This window comes from Bombina bombina, chromosome 3, assembly GCF_027579735.1.
Source record: "Bombina bombina isolate aBomBom1 chromosome 3, aBomBom1.pri, whole genome shotgun sequence".
Taxonomy (NCBI): domain Eukaryota; kingdom Metazoa; phylum Chordata; class Amphibia; order Anura; family Bombinatoridae; genus Bombina; species Bombina bombina.
Window position 1 is genome coordinate 666019974 of NC_069501.1, and position 20377 is coordinate 666040350.

Below are 20377 nucleotides of genomic sequence, written 5' to 3' on the forward strand. Positions count from 1 at the left end.
CCCCCCTTAAAAAAACCTAATACTAAGCCCCAAAAGATCTCCCTACCTTGAGTCGTCTTCACCCAGCCGGGCCAAACTCTTCATCCAGATGTGGTCCTCCATCCCGGCGATGTCTTCATCCAAGCGGCAAAGAAGAGTTCCTCCATCCCGGCAATGTCTTCATCCAAGCAGCAAAGAAGAGGTCTTCCATCCCGGCGATGTCTTCATCCAAGCGGCAAAGAAGAGGTCCTCCATCGGGGCGAAGTCTACCTCCAAGCGGCATCTTCAATCTTCTTTCTTCCGGCTTCTTCCGACCTCCGACGCGATTACGTTTCCTTTAAATGACGTCATCCAAGATGGCGTCCCTCGAATTCCGATTGGCTGATAGGATTCTAATAGCCAATCGGAATTAAGATAAGAAAATCTAATTGGCTGATTCAATCAGCCAATCATATTCAAGTTCAATCTGATTGGGTGGGTTTAGAGTAGGGGTATGTGGGTGGTGGGGTGTAATGTTGGGGGGTGGTATTGTGTGTTTTTTTACAGGCAAAAGAGCTGATTACTTTGGGGCATTCCCCCGCAAAAAGCCCTTTTAAGGGCTGGTAAAAGAGCTGTTAACTTTTGTAATTTAGATTAGGGTAGGGAAATTTTTTTATTTTGGGGGGCTTTGTTATTTTATTAGGGGGCTTAGAATAGGTGTAATTAGCTTAAAATTCTTGTAATCTTTTTGTATTTTTTGTAATTTAGTGTTTTGTTTTTTTTTGTAATTTAGTTTAGTGTATTTAATTGTATTTTAGTTTAGATATTTGTAGTTTATTTAATTTATTGATAGTGTAGGTGTATTTGTAACTTAGGTTAGGATTTATTTTACAGGTAAATTGGTAATTATTTTAACAACGTAGCTATTAAATAGTTATTAACTATTTAATAGCTATTGTACATAGTTAAAATAAATACCAAGTTACATGTAAAATAAATATAAACCCTAAAATAGCTACAATGTAATTATTAATTATATTGTAGATATCTTAGGGTTTATTTTATAGGTAAGTATTTAGATTTAAATAGGAATAATTTAGTTAATATTATTAATATTATTTAGATTTATTTTAATAATAATTAAGTTAGGGGTGTTAGAGTTAGATAGGGTTATTATACTTAATATATATATAATATAATATCTATATTAACCCTAATATAATTAGGGTTAATATATATAATATAATAACTATATTTACTATATTAACCCTAATGTAATTAGGGTTAATATAGTTAATATAGGTGGCGGCGGTGTAGGGGGTAATACATTTATTATAGGTGGCGGCGGTGTAGGGGGATTTAGATTAGAGGCAAAAGAGCTGATTACTTTAAATGACGTCATCCAAGATGGCGTCCCTCGAATTCCGATTGGCTGATAGGATTCTATTAGCCAATCGGAATTAAGATAAGAAAATCTGATTGGCGGATTCAATCAGCCAATCAGATTCAAGTTCATGTTGGGGGGTGGTATTGTGTGTTTTTTTACAGGCAAAAGAGCTGATTACTTTGGGGCATGCCCCGCAAAAAGCCCTTTTAAGGGCTGGTAAAAGAGCTGTTAACTTTTGTAATTTAGATTAGGGTAGGGAAATTTTTTTATTTTGGGGGGCTTTGTTATTTTATTAGGGGGCTTAGAATAGGTGTAATTAGCTTAAAATTCTTGTAATCTTTTTTATTTTTTGTAATTTAGTGTTTTGTTTTTTTTGTAATTTAGTTTAGTGTATTTAATTGTATTTTAGTTTAGATATTTGTAGTTTATTTAATTTATTGATAGTGTAGGTGTATTTGTAACTTAGGTTAGGATTTATTTTACAGGTAAATTGGTAATTATTTTAACAACGTAGCTATTAAATAGTTATTAACTATTTAATAGCTATTGTACATAGTTAAAATAAATACCAAGTTACCTGTAAAATAAATATAAACCCTAAAATAGCTACAATGTAATTATTAATTATATTGTAGATATCTTAGGGTTTATTTTATAGGTAAGTATTTAGATTTAAATAGGAATAATTTAGTTAATATTATTAATATTATTTAGATTTATTTTAATAATAATTAAGTTAGGGGTGTTAGAGTTAGATAGGGTTATTATACTTAATATATATACTATAATATCTATATTAACCCTAATATAATTAGGGTTAATATATATAATATAATAACTATATTTACTATATTAACCCTAATGTAATTAGGGTTAATATAGTTAATATAGGTGGCGGCGGTGTAGGGGGATTAGATTAGGGGGTAATACATTTATTATAGGTGGCGGCGGTGTAGGGGGATTTAGATTAGAGGCAAAAGAGCTGATTACTTTGTGACAATGCCACTCAAAAGGCCCTTTTAAGGGCTGGTAATAGAGCTGATTACTTTAGGGGGATTAGATTAGGGGTTAATGTATTTAATATAGCTGGCGGCGGTGTAGGGGGATTAAATTAGGGGTTAATCATTTTAATATAGCTGGCGGCGGGGTAGGGGGATTAGATTAGGGGTTAATAATTTTAATATAGCTGGCAGCGGGGTAGGAGCTCACATTAGGGGGTAGGTAATGTAGGTGGCCTTTTAAGGGCTGGTAAAAGAGCTGATTACTTTGGGGCAATGCCCCGCAAAAGGCCCTTTTAAGGGCTGGTAATAGAGCTTATTACTTTAGGGGGATTAGATTAGGGGTTAATGTATTTAATATAGCTGGCGGTGGTGTAGGGGGATTAAATTAGGGGTTAATAATTGTAATATAGCTGGCGGCAGGGTAGGGGCTCACATTAGGGGGTAGTTAATGTAGGTGGCGGCGGGGTCCGGGTGCAGCGGATTAGGGGTTAATAACTTTATTAGGTGCGGCGGGGTCCGGGAGCGGCGGTTTAGGGGTTAATAAATTTATTATTAGGAGAGTGAGGGGGATAGCGGATAGAGGAGTATACATGTCGGGCTATGTTTGGGAGGCGTTTTAGACAGTACGGGAGATTTAATACTTTAGTCAGTTTTTGTAGGCGCCAGCACTTTCTAAAGTGCCGTAAGTCACTGGCGACTCCAGTAATTTGTACTTACGCAGATTTCTGGACATCGCTAGTTTATCCGACTTACGGCACTTTAGCAATTGCCGGCGGGGTATATTGGATAGCTCGAGTTGCGAGCTGAAACTACGGGCGGCGGGGGTTCCCTCGCTTGCTCCGCAAACTACAACGTATATCGGATCGCGCCCATAGTGTTTTTTGTCAGTGTTCAGTGGCCCAATTTATCCTGAACTACAACTCCACCTTAATCTCTAACAGCTATTCACTGAGGTGTTAGGATCTGTACGCTGTGATTGGACGAATACTAATTAACTTTCTCTTGCAAGATGTATCGAGTCCACTGATTCATCCAATACTTGTGGGATATTCTCCTTCCCAACAGGAAGTGGTAAAGAGAGCAACCACAGCAGAGCTGTCTATATAGCTCCTCCCCTAACTCCACCCCCCCAGTCATTCTCTTTGCCGGCTCTAAGCAATAAGGAAGGGTAAAGTGATTGTGGTAACAAAATATTAGTTTTATTTTCTTCAAGCAAGAGTTTGTTATTTTAAATGGTACTGGTGTGTACTATTTACTCTCAAGCAGAAAAAAGATGAAGATTTCTGCCTGGAGGATGATGATCTTAGCATTTGTAACTAAGATCCACTGCTGTTCCCACAGAGACTGAGGAGTACAGGAAACTTCAGTTGAGGAATGGTTTGCAGACTATGCTGCACTGAGGTATGTTCAGTCATTTTTTTCTAGAAAGACTGTGATATTTCAAGAAAAGGGCTGACATTATCCCCATGAGGGGAACGGTAAGCTGTAATCAAAGACTTATGGTAGTATTACAAGCTTGCATAAGGGCTAAGTTATTTTGCTGGTTGACACTTTTATGATAGAGCAAACGTTTTTTAGAAATATGGTAAAAACGTTTTTGGGACTTTTTATTTAGAGGGTTCATTTGGATTATTTTGAGGTTTACATCCCACATGGCTGTTTGAAACACTTGAGGTGTTACTTTAAGGCCCAACAGACTTCGAGTAAGAGGTGGGTGGGGCCTAATTTTGCGCCTTAGATGCGCAGTTGTTTTTGCATTCTGGACAGCAAGCTGCAACACAGGAGGGTCCTGATTCGATTTTGGGGCCAAAACAAAGCTTTATTCCCTCAAATTCAACCCCTAAGGGCTCTTGTCAATCCGGTTTGGTTATTAAGGGTTTAATTTCATTTTTTACTAGTGGTGCAACCTTACTAAGGCTCACTACATATACTGTAAAAAATTTGAAGGATTTGTTGCATTTTTAAGCAGTTTTGCAGAACGTGTACATGTTTTTTCTCTTAAAGGCACAGTACCGTTTTTTTTTTAAATTGTTGTTTTACATTGAATAAAGTGTTTTCCAAGCTTGCTTGTCTCATTACTATCCTGTTAAACATGTCTGACATCAAGGAAACTCCTTGATCAATATGTTTAGAAGCCATTGTGGAACCCCCTCTTAGAATGTGTCCCACTTGTACTGATATGTCTATAAATTAAATAAGAGCATATTGTAGCACTTAAAAATGTAGCGCTAGAGGATTCTCAGACAGAAAGAAATGAGGTTATGCCATCTAGTTCTCCCCAAGTGTCACAACCAGTAACGCCCGCACAAGCAATGCCAAGTACCTCTAGTGCGTCTACTTCATTTACCTTACAAGACATGGCGGCAGTTATGAATTCTACCCTCACAGAGGTTTTATCTAAACTGCCTGGGTTGCAAGGGAAGCGTGATAGCTCTGGGTTAAGAACAAATGCTGAGCTTTCTGACGCTTTACTAGCCGTATCCGATATTCCCTCACAATGTTCTGAGGTAGGGATGAGGGATTTGCTGTCTGAGGGAGAGATTTCTGATTCAGGAAAGACGCTCCCTCAGAGAGACTCTGAAATGATGGCCTTTAAATTCAAGCTAGAACACCTCCGCTTGTTGCTCAGGGAGGTATTGGCGACTCTGGATGATTGTGACCCTATTAAGGTTCCAGAGAAATTGTGTAAAATTGACAAATACTTAGAGGTCCCTGTTTACACTGATGTTTTTCCAGTCCCTAAGAGGATTGCGGATATTGTTTCTAAGGAGTGGGATAGACCAGGTATACCGTTCGCTCCCCCTCCTACTTTTAAGAAAATGTTTCCCATATCTGACACCATGCGGGACTCGTGGCAGACGGTCCCTAAGGTGGAGGGAGCTATTTCTACACTAGCTAAGCGTACAACTATACCTATTGAAGACATTTGTGCTTTCAAAGATCCTATGGATAAAAAATTAGAGGGTCTCCTAAAGAAAACTTTTGTTCATCAAGGTTTTCTTCTCCTACCTATTGCATGCATTGTTCCTGTAACTACTGCAGCTGCTTTTTGGTTCGAGGCTCTAGAAGAGGCTCTCCAGGGGGAGACCCCATTAGATGATATTATGGATAGAATTAAGGCTCTTAAGCTGGCTAATTCTTTCATTACAGATGCCACTTTTCAACTGGCTAAATTAGCGGCAAAAAATTCAGGTTTTGCCATTTTAGCGTGTAGAGCGTTATGGCTTAAGTTCTGGTCAGCTGATGTGTCATCAAAATCAAATCTTTTGACCATCCCTTTCAAGGGAAAGACCCTATTCGGGCCTGAACTGAAGGAAATTATTTCAGACATCACTGGAGGAAAGGGCCATACCCTCCCTCAGGATAAAACAAATAAAATAAAGACCAAACAAAATAATTTTCGTTCCTTTCGAAACTTCAAGAGTGGTCCCGCTTCAGCTTCCCCTGCTGCAAAGCAAGAGGGGAATTTTGCTCAATCCAAGTCAGTTTGGAGACCTAACCAGGCTTGGAACAAGGGCAAGCAGGCCAAGAAGCCTGCAGCTGCCTCCAAGACAGCATGAAGGGGTAGCCCCCGATGCAGGACCGGATCTAGTAGGGGGCAGACTCTCTCTCTTCGCTCAGGCTTGGGCAAGAGATGTTCATGATTCCTGGGCTTTAGAAATTGTTTCCCAGGGATATCTTCTGGACTTCAAAGATTCCTCCCCAAGAGGGAGATTTCACATTTCTCAATTGTCTGCAAACCAGACAAAAAGAGAGGCGTTCTTACGCTGTGTAGGAGACCTACATACCATGGGAGTGATTCAACCAGTTCCAAGAGCAGAACAGGGACAAGGGTTTTACTCCAATCTGTTTGTGGTTCCCAAAAAAGAAGGAGCTTTCAGGCCAATCTTGGATCTCAAGATCCTAAACAAATTCCTCAGAGTCCCGTCTTTCAAGATGGAGACTATTCGGACTATTCTGCCACTGATCCAGGAGGGTCAATATATGACCACTGTGGACTTAAAGGATGCGTATCTGCACATCCCTATCCACAGAGATCATCACCGATTTCTCAGGTTTGCCTTTCTGGACAGACATTACCAGTTTGTGGCCCTTCCCTTCGGGTTGGCCAAGGCTCCCAGAATTTTCACAAAAGTGCTAGGGTCCCTTCTAGCGGTTCTAAGACTGCGGGGCATAGTAGTGGCGCCTTATCTAGATGACATCTTAATTCAAGCGTCAACTTTCCTACTAGCCAAGTCTCACACGGATATCATGTTGGCTTTTCTGAGATCTCATGGGTGATCACGGCAATGGACATAGTTCCGTTTGCTCGCTTACACCTCAGACTACTGCAACTATGCATGCTCGAACAGTGGAATGGGGATTATGCAGATTAATCTCCTCAGATAGATCTGGATCAGGAGACCAGAGATTCTCTTCTCTGGTGGTTATCACAGGTTCATCTGTCTCGGGGAATGTGTTTCCGCAGACCAGAGTGGGTCATAGTTACGACAGATGCCAGCCAGCTGGGCTCGGGTGCAGTCTGGAACTCCCTGAAAGCTCAGGGGTTATGGTCTCAGGAGGAGACTCTCCTCCCGATAAACATTCTGGAACTGAGAGCGATATTCAATGCGCTTCAGGCGTGGCCTCAACTGGCTGCGGCCAAATTCATCAGATTTCAGTCGGACAACATCACGACTGTAGCTTATATCAATCATCAAGGGGGAACAAGGAGTTATCTAGCGATGATAGAGGTTTCCAAAATAATCAGATGGGCAGAGACTCACTCTTGCCATCTTTCAGCAATCCATATCCCAGGGGTAGAGAACTGGGAAGCGGATTTCCTAAGTTGTCAGACTTTTCATCCGAGGGAGTGGGAACTCCATCCGGAGGTGTTTGCCCAACTGATTCGGCTATGGGGCACACCAGAATTGGATCTGATGGCATCTCGTCAGGACGCCAAGCTTCCTTGTCAAGGGATCCCCAGGCAGTGCTGATAGATGCTCTAGCAGTGCCCTGGTCCTTCAACCTGGCCTATGTGTTTCCACCATTCCCTCACCTTCCTCGTCTGATTGCAAGAATCAAGCAGGAGAGAGCTTCAGTGATTTTGATAGCACCTGCGTGGCCACGCAGGACTTGGTATGCAGACCTGGTGGACATGTCATCCGTCCCACCATGGACTCTGCCGCTGAGGCAGGACCTTCTGATTCAAGGTCCATTCAAGCATCCAAACCTACTTTCTCTGCATCTGACTGCTTGGAGATTGAACGCTTGATTTTAGCAAAGCGTGGTTTCTCTGAATCGGTCATTGATACCTTGATTCAGGCTTGAAAGCCTGTCACCAGAAAAATCTATCATAATATATGGCGTAAATATCTTAACTGGTGTGATTCCAAGGGTTACTCATGGAGTAAGATCAGGATTCCTAGGCTATTATCTTTTCTCCAAGAAGGATTGGAGAAGGGATTATCAGCTAGTTCCTTAAAGGGACAAATATCTGCTTTGTCTATCCTTTTACACAAGCGTCTGGCGGATGTTCCAGACGTTCAGGTGTTTTATCAGGCTTTAGTTAGAATCAAGCCTGTGTTTAAACCTGTCGCTCTGCCATGGAGTTTAAATTTGGTTCTTAAAGTTCTTCAAGGGGTTCCGTTTGAACCTATGCATTCCATAGATATTAAACCCTTATCTTGGAAAGTTCTGTTTTTAGTAGCTATCTCTTTGGCTCGAAAAGTTTCTGAGTTATCTGCTTTACAGTGTGACTCACCTTATCTTGTTTTCCATGCGGATAAGGTTGTTTTGCGTACCAAACCTGGATTTCTTCCTAAGGTTGTTTCTAATAGGAATATCAATCAGGAGATTGTTGTTCCTTCTCTGTGTCCTAATCCTTCTTCCAAGAAGGAGCATCTGTTGTGGTTCATGCTTTAAAGTTCTACTTACAAGCAACTAAAGATTTCCGTCAAACATCTTCATTGTTTGTTGTCTATTCTGGAAAGCTGAGAGGTCAAAAGGCTACGGCAACCTCTCTTTTTTTTGGCTGAAAAGCATCATCCGTTTGGCTTATGAGACTGCTGGCCAGCAGCCTACTGAAAGTATTACAGCTCACTCTACTATAGCGGTGGCTTCCCCATGGGCTTTTAAAAATGAGGCTTCTGTTGAACAGATTTGTAAGGCGGCGACTTGGTCTTCGTTTCATACTTTTTCCAAATTTTACAAATTTGATACTTTTGCTTCTTCGGAGGCTATTTTTGGGAGAAAGGTTCTACAAGCAGTGGTGCCTTCCGTTTAGGTACCTGTCTTGTCCCTCCCTTCATCCGTGTCCTAAAGCTTTGGTATTGGTATCCCACAAGTATTGGATGAATCCGTGGACTCTATACATCTTGCAAGAGAAAACAAAATTTATGCTTACCTGATAAATTTCTTTCTCTTGCAATGTATCGAGTCCACGGCCCGCCCTGTCTATTTAAGACACAGGTAGTATTTTTTATTATAAAACTTCAGTCACCTCTGCACCCTATAGTTTCTCCTTTTTCTTCCTAGCCTTCGGTCGAATGACTGGGGGGTGGAGTTAGGGGAGGAGTTATATAGACAGCTCCGCTGTGGGTGCTCTCTTTGCCACTTCCTGTTGGGAAGGAGAATATCCCACAAGTATTGGATGAATCCGTGGAATCGTTACATCGCAAGAGATAGAAATTTATCAGGTAAGCATAAATTTAGTTTTTTGGGACAATGCAGCTAATGGTAAACATAGCTGGCTGTAGTTTTACTAACTGGCCACAAGATGGTGCTGGTGAATGGTGCTATAAAAGTGAACTAATTCTTACATTTATTCTGCTCAGCATTCATTTATCATATATCATATATATATATATATATATATATATATCTTCATATATGCGTATACACAATACATACATACATATATATATATTTAATATTTTTGTTTAACTAAACTCATGATTTAATTTAGACACTTATTTATACATAAGGCATATATATATAAATAGAATTTTCTTATGTGGGCATCTCATATATAACAATAGTTTCTCCTTATATGTATAATTTAGTCTGGCATAACTCCTCAATGCATGGTGATGTCTGGGAGTATGATTTGGTCAGTTAATCAGTACATATATATTTATACATAAATGTACAAGTCACACACATATATATATATATATATATATATATATATATATATATATATATACAGTATATATATATATATATATATATATATATATATATATATACATAGATACACAGGCATATATATATATATATATATATATCATACTGGTCATTTCATATACTTAATTCCATATTTAACTTATCTATACATATAGCTATTTTAAAAACATATGTTTCTTGTACACACATAATGCAATATTGGTAATTTTTACATGTCCTTTCCTTATACATTTAATTTCTTATACATTTAGATACCAAATTATATTATTTATCACAATTTTATGTGCCAATTCTTATATACACCATTCTAACCTTTAATTTTTTATATAAAGGTTACTACAGTTCATATTAGGGAGTGTCTGAATTTGGTCATTTAGACTAGCATACATCTCATTAGCATATGAGTGAAAACCAATTTGTTTGTAATTCCTTACCCCAGAGCATAAACAAAATCATAGACAAAAGGGACTCCACTCCCTTGAGTTGGTACAACAGTCCTCTCTGAACAAAGCCCCTAGGTGATATCCTGTTCAGGTGATTCCTGGACACATGCTTTTTGTTATCTGATTCTTGGTTTATTTTTGTGTTCAAAAAACAGCAGGGGTTTTTCCTGGCCAACTGGTGTAGTCTTTGGACACATGTGATCCAAGATAATTTACATTGTTCTCTTATGAGTCAGGAAGGTATGGTAAATGCTAGCCAAATGTCCTTGTTCAATTAGAATGTTATATCCAAAAATGATTCTAAATACATTTCCTGCATCAAATTAATTATTTTTATAATTTCATCAAATAATTCTTTTGATATAGACAGTTCCCCACAGATGATGTAACACACCACAGGAATGTGGAAACCCTAACAAATCCCCTCAAGTAGAAAGTCCGCACATTCTTGTTCGGGTAGGCCCTGAGCCAGGACTCAAGAGCGTCCAGCCTCAGAGGAGTTGGCGCTCTTCTGGCCAACAACTTCTCTGCCTGTACCATTTGCTGCTGCGCTCTCTCTTTTCATGGATCATTCAGCCCCGGGTTGTGGGGCACCACAGTACAAGCAGGAATGCAGAAAGGAACAGTTCGCTCCTATTTCACACTTCCCATCATTGTACTTCAATCCCAAGCGGCCTTGCGGCCTCCAAGTTCACTTCCGGTTGGACGGTTTGAGGAAGCGTCTGTGTTCGAGCAGTAATATTCTACAAGCTTTTACTTTGTACTTCAAGCATTCCCTACCCTTCCTTTTCACTCCACCTAGCTGTCTAAATGGACTCGATTTCTGAACGGGAGGAGAGGAAGGCAATCTTTCAGTGCCCAGGCTCTGCCAAATGTGCATTTCAGCGACCCTGAAAGACAGCAATGAATTCCCGGCCATCTTGCACCGGAAATCCGCTTCATACCTTTCCTAATTTTTTTAGCAATTTTGCTCTTTAAATGGGAATGCAGAGAATGAACAATGCAGGGATACGTGTCACCCTGAACAGTTGCATTCTTATCTAGTGTCACCTGCCCCACAGTACCCTAAACTGCACTGGGCGAACTACCACTCAAAACCTGACCTAAAGCTGAAGGGAGGGGCACTTGTACCCCAGTGCCCCCTGTAACACCACTCTCCACTAAGCCTAGCCTTGTCTCTTGCCACTTCTGCCCTGCCACTAGTTTTCAACATCCTTTTTTGTGGTTTGTACACTGGCCCCAGAGAGTTCTCACTCTCAGAGCCAGAGTCACTAGAAGAACAAACCTCATCGCCCCGGAACCCACTGAATGAGAGACTCACCTGCTGGAGGAACTGGCTGTGGCAACACTACTCCACTTAAAGGTTCTGCTGATTGGCCACCACTTTTTGCTGCATGAGTTGTGTTACGCTCTTGACTCCCAGAAGATGCCATACCCCCACTCACCATGCCTGACTCCTTTAAAGACAAAAAAGAGTTAGGATTACCAGAATTCCAAGTAGGAGATTCAAACGACCATGCCAACTGACCCCCACCCCCAAATAGACTGAGCCACACTCGCTCCCGGTGCAGATGCCCCAAAGGACCCACTTGCACTGCACCCCATACCAAGAGAAGCATTACCTGAACTCAACAAAGAGGAGACAGTCAAACCCCCTTGTGCATTAACTACAGCACCATGCACAGCTGAAGAAAGCCCTAAATTCCAAAGATATGGCCCCCTCAGCCCTATCGCTTGAAACTGCTCTCGCCGTATGAGACTGGCTGCCTGCTGCTCAAACAACCATTTGAGCCTGGTTAATTACCCTGTGCAGAAAAAGAAGCCAGCCTAAAAATTTCCCCCAATGCTGAACTCTGCCCCCCACCTGGGGGCTCTTTAACCAACTCAGACCCCAAGCCCTGTGCAGCAACCACATTCTCAATCTGACCCAGGACCCTCCCTGTTATTCCACTGGACCCCAGACAATACACAACAGCCACCCTGGCCTCACTTTACAATCCACCCCCAGTAGGCAAACACATCCCTGTGGGCTGTTGTCCCGGACCACCCGTACCCGTGCCACACACCACACTGCCAACTCTGCCCCCCGCTTGCTGCCTTCTGTGCTGCTGGGCCCCCCGCATGTTTGGACCCGCCCACCTGGACTCCGGACACCCGACTCATCATCCGTGTCCGGAGCCCTCCGCTGCAATGTCGCCCTGCCGGAAGTACGGCCGAGCCTACCAGAAGTGACATGTAGCCTGACAGGAGAGAGACACAGCTCGATGGACCCAGCCGAGCAAATGCCACCAACGGAAGACACAGACCCAGATGCGGACCTGACGGCACCAATACCATCTACTGCAAACCCCGCCGACCCGACACAAGGACTGGGCACAGTGATCACATGTCAAAATGGCAATCCATTGTTTGTTAACAATTATGGCTTCTCTTGGCCCCTCACCTTCTGTCCCAGTGAAACACAAACTAAAATACATTTTATTATAAAAAAAATTTTTTTATTATTTTGTTTGCCCCCAAATATAATTTTTTGCTCTTGGCGATAAAGGGGTTAAATATAAAGTCAAGATAGCTCTAGGTAAATACCCTGGGTGTCTAAATGTTATAAATGTTATAAATGTATATTTTTGTGTTGCAGTTTTGAATTGGGTGACCGCTATTTAGATTACAATCCAAGCTTAGCAAATTTTAGCGTTAAACTATTAATTCCATCTTTACAGTATTTGGCCAATATTTGCTATAAATTACTTGGAAACCTAGATATATAATGAATTTGTGGTGGTATTTTTCTTTAGCTTCACTAGTTATGTAGAAATGGTTATAAAAAACACATTATTGTCCCATTTTTCAGTATTAAATTCCTATCCATTGTTATTTGATGTACCTTTATAGAGTATCATAAGAAAGGCCCTGTGTATAATATGTATGGATGCACTTAACAAAAGAGTGGATAATTAAGGTGAAACCAATAGTGAGCAAAAATGCAGAAAATGCCAAAAATGCCTGTGTCATTTAAGAATGAAAACTGGGGAAAACCTTTGTCTTTAAAGGGACAGTAAACTCAAAAATTGTTATTCTTTAAAAACATAGATAATACCTTTTTTTACCCATTCCCCAGTTTTGCACAGCCAACATGGTTATATTAATATACTTTTAATCACTGTGATTACCTTGTATCCAAGCCTCTTTTGACAGCCCCTTGATCACATGATTTTTTATTTATTATCTGTTGACGCATTTTAGCTGTGTTGTGCAGAACCCACGGGCATGAGCACAATGTTATCTATATGGCCCACATTAGCTAGCAATCTCCTGTTGTGAAAAGCTAATAAAAAAGCATGTGATTAAGAGGCTGTCTTTTGTGGCTTAGAAACAGGCAGAAATGTAGAGGTTTAAATATTATAAAGTATATTAATATAACAATATTGGTTGTGCAAAGCTGGGGAATGGGTAGTAAAGTCGTTAACTAACTTTTTAAACAATAACAATTTTAGTGTTTACTGTCCCTTTAAGGGGTTAAAAACATATCCACGTTAGAGTAGACTGTTTAAAGATGGTGTTGTTTTGTTTTTTGTACAGTGAGAATGTAGACTTTTGGCAAGATTTAAAGGGACAGTCTAGTCTAAATTAAACTTTTTTTGATTTAGTGTATGCAATTTTCAACAACTTTCCAATTTACTATTATAATCAAATTTGCTTTGTTTTCTTGGTATTCTTTGTTGAAAGCTTAACATAGGAAGGATCATATGCTAATATTTAAGCCCTTGAAGGACACCTTTTATCTCAGTTTTTCGCAGCTAGGCGGTGCTAGTTTGTGTGTAGCATATACAAAACATTGTGCTCACTCCTGTGTAGTTATTTATGATTCAGCACTGATTGGCTAAAATGCAAGTCTGAGTGCTGAAATGAGGGGGCAGTCTGCAGAGGCTTAGATACAAGATAATCTAACTTTTTAAACAATTAAAAAATCTGGAATACACACTGTACATCATTGAAGTGGTGTCCAGATTGTTCTGTGACGTATTGATTTCCCACACAAATTTTTCTTGATGTCAAAATTGTGCAAAACTGAAAAAGGGATTATGTTTGATGAATTAAAGCGACATGAAACATTTTTCTCTCAAAATTCAGATATATACAATTTTTAAACAATTTTCCAATTTGTTTATTTTATCAAATTTGCTTCATTCTCTTGGTATACTTTTTTGAAGGAGTAACAATGCACTACTGGGATTTAGCTGAACACACTGAGTAAACCAATGACTTAAGGCTTATAGGTGCAGCCACCAATCAGCAGCTAGTTTCCAGTAATTCATTTGCTGCTCCATAACCTCCCTATGTATGATTTTCAACAAAGAATACCAAAAGAATGCGGCCATTTAGAAGTAAATTGAAAACTGTTTAAAACTGCATGTACTATCTGAATCATGAAAGTTTAATTTTGAATTCACTGTCCCTTTAAGAATAAAACATTTATTACACACTTTATAAATATAAATCAGCCATCCAGCACACATGCCGACTATACTCATTATGTTCAATTAGCTTGTATTAATCATTAATTATTTTTATGGTTTTGGAAAACAAGACGTTAATTTCACATCACTTATTCGCATTATTCACCGTACAAAAGTGTCAATCAAAACACCTCTAATGTAACAGTTAAATCTGCAAAATGGCCATTGTATTGGACAATAGAGAAACCTTTTAAAAAGAGCTTAAATATATATTTTGGCTAAAAACATAATTGAAGGTTATGACTGCTTGAAGTAAAGGGAAATAAAAGGTCAACAGGAAAATGCTCTAATGCGCTAGATCAATTTATTATTCTACTATTGCTTGAACAGGTCTATATGTGTAACCCTAGCAAAGCTAAAAGGTGATGTGTGAAAATAACTGGTGCTCCAAAACCATAGAGATATATGTGTGTGGTGTGTAAGGGGTGAGAACAGGGGCTTTATCAGTACCATGTGCATGTGTGTATGATGGATATAGATTTAGTCTAAACGTGCTTGTTATTATTGTTTATTTTATTTTATTATTGGTCAACAAGCATAAGAAAACAGTGTATGCATGTTCTGCACATTGATAATTAACACACACAAGAAAAGGAAGTGAATCCGTTCCACATAGTGACAAAAGTAACCTGGGATGATGGATAGTCCCAAACACATACAAATCTGGATTCTGGCTAATCAAGCCCAAAACATGGATTCCGCCTCTGATATCAATAGACAGGCTTTCCTTTGTACAAGCAGATATCATGGTGTAAAAATATATCACTGACACAGTACTATGTGTGCACACAGTGTGTGCATTGGGAGTCTTACCCACTTTCTGTGGAGGAATAACTGGATTCTCTATCACGGGTTTGTGTTAATCCACAGGAGCCTTTACTCTTGCCGGTTAGCTTTTTGTTTTTCAGTAGTGCTACCTCCGACTGTACTCCCTCCTCAATCACAAAATTGACGATATTGACGTCACCAGTGCCTTCATTCTCCTCTTACTGCTTGTGCAAATTGTACTGCAGGAAATCCTTACTTTACCCAGGATCTGATAATTTCATTCATAATACCTGTGCTCACTCTTTCTCCCCCAACTTCGATAGTAACTTTGCAGAACACACCAATGAGAAGAGCACCAGGCAAGTCCAGTATATAAAAATTTACTTTTATTTCGCTTTGCAGCTTCCATTAAAAAGTTTGTTTACAACACCAACATCATCAAGTGTACAGATAGAACAGCATTCTCTAGATTACGCGTTTCGGTGAAAGACCTAGTCATAGCATGTTATTATTGTTTATTTTTATTTTTTTTATTGGTCAACAAGCATAAGAAAAACAGTGTATGCATGTTCTGCACATTAACAAGCAGCTTGTGAACAAAGCATTTTAACATGAAAAAAGGAAGGGAAGGCGTTTGTAGATATAATCTAAAAATAAAATGCTGCTGGTTCTCATTTAAACTCTTTCAAAGTCTCCTTCTCAATATCCTTAACATTAACTTTCAAAAGAGTGGAAAGGGGGAAGATGAAGACAGATAAACACAGAGTGGAAAAGAAGTATGGCCCCAAGATTCAGAGGAATTTAGGGTAGCGTAGGTGGCCCCAGCACTCCAGCCCAGCCTCTGTATGGACCCTTGTCACTTTGTATGGGATGTCGTAACTGTTCCCAGTAGAACTTGATCTCTTAGAAGAAAGTCATTTTGCCTAGTTTGCAAAAAGAATAGTCTTCAAGTGTCAACAGTTCTGTTGTTCTGTCTACCTATAGGTAGGCACCGAGTTTTCTTATTTTGAGGTATTAGGGACTCAGCACTGTTCAAACCTATTTGTAAAAGAGTTTGGTGAATCTTACACATACACTTTTGCAGGTGTGGACTGTATGGGAAATTGTTATCCCAGTAATTAGATACCACCTTAGAGCTACTTTAGAGTTCAGTTTGAGCATTTGTGGGGAAGTAGAGGATTTAGAAAAATTAACAAATATCTAACTCTGCCCAGTTTTGCATTGAACATACAGTGTCTGCTGCCTGGATGTATCATTACACACTCACTTGAGTTTGTAGTGCCACCCCCTTTTCTCACGCAACCTATTGCGTGAGAAAACGGCCAGTCAATCACCCAAACAAACTTGTTTGTGGTGATTTCTATCTGCCAACTCGAGGTGGCAAAGAGTGTAAGAAGCAGTGGTCTGGTGGCATTCTAGAAAGAAGGTTTTCACATGTAAGCCTGGCCCACAAGAGCTCAAAGCAGCATACACTGCTTAGTACATTAAAGGGACACTAAACCCAAACAAATTCTTTCATGATCCAAGTAGAGAATACAATTTTAAACAACATTCCAATTTACTTCTATTATCTAATTTGTTTCACTCTTTAGATATCCTTTGTTGAAGAAATAGCAATGCACATGGGTGAGCCAATCACACAAGGCATCTATGTGCAGCAACCTATCAGCAGCTACTGAGCCTATCTAGATGCTTTTAAGCAAGGTATATCAAGAGAATGAAGCAAATTAGATAATAGAAGTAAATTAGAAAGTTGTTTAAAATTGTATGCTTTTTCTAAATCATAAAAGAAACATTTTGTGTTTAATGTCCCTTTAAGCCCTATAAATAGAGCTAATTCCCTATTCTACTGATTCCTATAGGGTTGTAGATCCACTTTATGGCTCTGAACTATTATTTTCCTGGATATTGCCAAGGTATCCTCAAGGGTTTTTTGTTTTTTACTTTACCTGATTGAGGGTTAACAGTTGCGCACGTCAGGTTTTTTTCCGCTTATATAACATCTTGAAAGCAAAAGCGCAATTGAAGTTAACGCGTGTCGGATAAGCGCAACCTCAGAGCTCCAGTTAACTGTTTTGCAAAACAAAAAAGTAACAATAAAAAATCTAAAAAACAATATTGCAAACCAAAGTTATATGGTCATAGGTGTAAAAAAAAGGCACCCAAAGGGCTTTAACATTGAGATACAAACATATACATCTCTAAAGATGTATATGTATGATGTGTGTATATATATACAGGGAGTGCAGAATTATTAGGCAAGTTGTATTTTTGAGGATTAATTTTATTATTGAACAACAACCATGTTCTCAATGAACCCAAAAAATTCATTAATATCAAAGCTGAATATTTTTGGAAGTAGTTTTTCGTTTGTTTTTAGTGTTAGCTATTTTAGGGGGATATCTGTGTGTGCAGGTGACTATTACTGTGCATAATTATTAGGCAACTTAACAAAAAACAAATATATACCCATTTCAATTATTTATTTTTACCAGTGAAACCAATATAACATCTCAACATTCACAAATATACATTTCTGACATTCAAAAACAAAACAAAAAAAAATCAGTGACCAATATAGCCACCTTTCTTTGCAAGGACACTCAAAAGCCTGCCATCCATGGATTCTGTCAGTGTTTTGATCTGTTCACCATCAACATTGCGTGCAGCAGCAACCACAGCCTCCCAGACACTGTTCAGAGAGGTGTACTGTTTTCCCTCCTTGTAAATCTCACATTTGATGATGGACCACAGGTTCTCAATGGGGTTCAGATCAGGTGAACAAGGAGGCCATGTCATTAGATTTTCTTCTTTTATACCCTTTCTTGCCAGCCACGCTGTGGAGTACTTGGACGCGTGTGATGGAGCATTGTCCTGCATGAAAATCATGTTTTTCTTGAAGGATGCAGACTTCTTCCTGTACCACTGCTTGAAGAAGGTGTCTTCCAGAAACTGGCAGTAGGACTGGGAGTTGAGCTTGACTCCATCCTCAACCCGAAAAGGCCCCACAAGCTCATCTTTGATGATACCAGCCCAAACCAGTACTCCACCTCCACCTTGCTGGCGTCTGAGTCGGACTGGAGCTCTCTGCCCTTTACCAATCCAGCCACGGGCCCATCCATCTGGCCCATCAAGACTCACTCTCATTTCATCAGTCCATAAAACCTTAGAAAAATCAGTCTTGAGATATTTCTTGGCCCAGTCTTGACGTTTCAGCTTGTGTGTCTTGTTCAGTGGTGGTCGTCTTTCAGCCTTTCTTACCTTGGCCATGTCTCTGAGTATTGCACACCTTGTGCTTTTGGGCACTCCAGTGATGTTGCAGCTCAGAAATATGGCCAAACTGGTGGCAAGTGGCATCTTGGCAGCTGCACGCTTGACTTTTCTCAGTTCATGGGCAGTTATTTTGCGCCTTGGTTTTTCCACACGCTTCTTGCGACCCTGTTGACTATTTTGAATGAAACGCTTGATTGTTCGATGATCACGCTTCAGAAGCTTTGCAATTTTAAGAGTGCTGCATCCCTCTGCAAGATATCTCACTATTTTTGACTTTTCTGAGCCTGTCAAGTCCTTCTTTTGACCCATTTTGCCAAAGGAAAGGAAGTTGCCTAATAATTATGCACACCTGATATAGGGTGTTGATGTCATTAGACCACACCCCTTCTCATTACAGAGATGCACATCACCTAATATGCTTAATTGGTAGTAGGCTTTCGAGCCTATACAGCTTGGAGTAAGACAACATGCATAAAGAGAATGATGTGGTCAAAATACTCATTTGCCTAATAATTCTGCACTCCCTGTATATATATATATATATATATATATATATATATATATATATATATAAAGTAGCAGATCCACACTCTCTGGACTTTCAAACTTGAGCAATTTATACTGTTGTTTTTTTCTGTTTGTTTTTGTTGTTTAAATACATGGTCACATTTCCTTATCACTGATTCATTAAATAAATAAAGGATTACTTTGATATTCTCTTAAATTGCTTTAACTTCTTCTGAAAGGAGTTAAACATATCTATTATTTCAGATAGCATTATCAGTTAATGAATATTAAATGCATTATTTTAGTTGTTCATTTTTAACCTTGATATATTTGTATCACAGTTCTTGTATTATTTATATTTCTCCAACAGGTGGCAGCATTAGACTAGTAAATGGAAACAGCAGCTGTCAAGGCAGAGTGGAAGTTCTGTATCAAAACACCTGGGGTACTGTGTGCGATGATGACTGGAATTACAACAATGCTCAGGTGGTGTGCAAGCAGATTGGCTGTGGACCAGCTATTGTGGCTACAACGCTGAGTTATTTTGGCTATGGCAGTGGTCCAATTCTTCTAGACAATGTGGATTGTGATGGTACAGAGAAAGACCTTACTGACTGCTTCAACCTTGGCTGGGGTCAACACAATTGTGGGCATCACGAGGATGCTGGTGTTATCTGTCAAGGTGAATATTATGATTGTGTGTTACCCAGAAGTATTATTGCCATCAAATTAGTGTAAGCTCAAAAAAATACACAAAGACACGATATGGCTCTTCAGTATAGGTTTCACTTTACTTCTAAAGCTTTAGCAATGAAAGAACAATGAAACTTATAGATATATAGATAGATAGATAGATAGATAGATAAGCTATAGATATACTTGTGTTTTAATAGATATATAATATTTACTTTTTAATGCATTGTCTTAATAGTTTCACATTGATCCTTTAATCCCTTTTGTGTTCTTGTGCAGTCTGGAGGAATATTACAACCTCAGGCATTTATAATTTGTATTACCCTTGTGACATTCAGAATATCTTATGTCAGGTGTCACACTATCATCTCTAAAACAGCATCATAAAAGTTTTGTTTTTCTACAGGGGTGACCCCCATTACTGACCCTAATATCTTTAGGTCTAATGTCCCTATGAAAAGGTAATGTGTTTTAAGATCCTTGAAATTGGATTGTTAAGGTCTTCCAGCAGTGTGCAGGTAAAACCCTCTGTTGGTGTGCAAAAAATGTTTGTTTTTAAAGAAACTGAGTTACAAACCTATATTTCTTGACTATACTTTAAAGGGACATTCTGGTGTGAAAATAGCACGCCCTGTTTTATTGGAGCATTACTGCTCATAGATA

General features: G+C 39.3%; 1 protein-coding gene across 1 annotated transcript in view; it reads left to right on the forward strand.

Annotated features, from left to right (window-relative positions):
• Positions 1–20377, forward strand: part of SSC4D (scavenger receptor cysteine rich family member with 4 domains) — a 210066-nt gene that overhangs the window by 145434 nt on the left and 44255 nt on the right. Inside the window, exon 5 of the mRNA XM_053705411.1 lies at positions 19392–19703. Coding sequence (XP_053561386.1) covers positions 19392–19703 — 312 coding nt within the window. The remainder of the gene's footprint in view (positions 1–19391; positions 19704–20377) is intronic.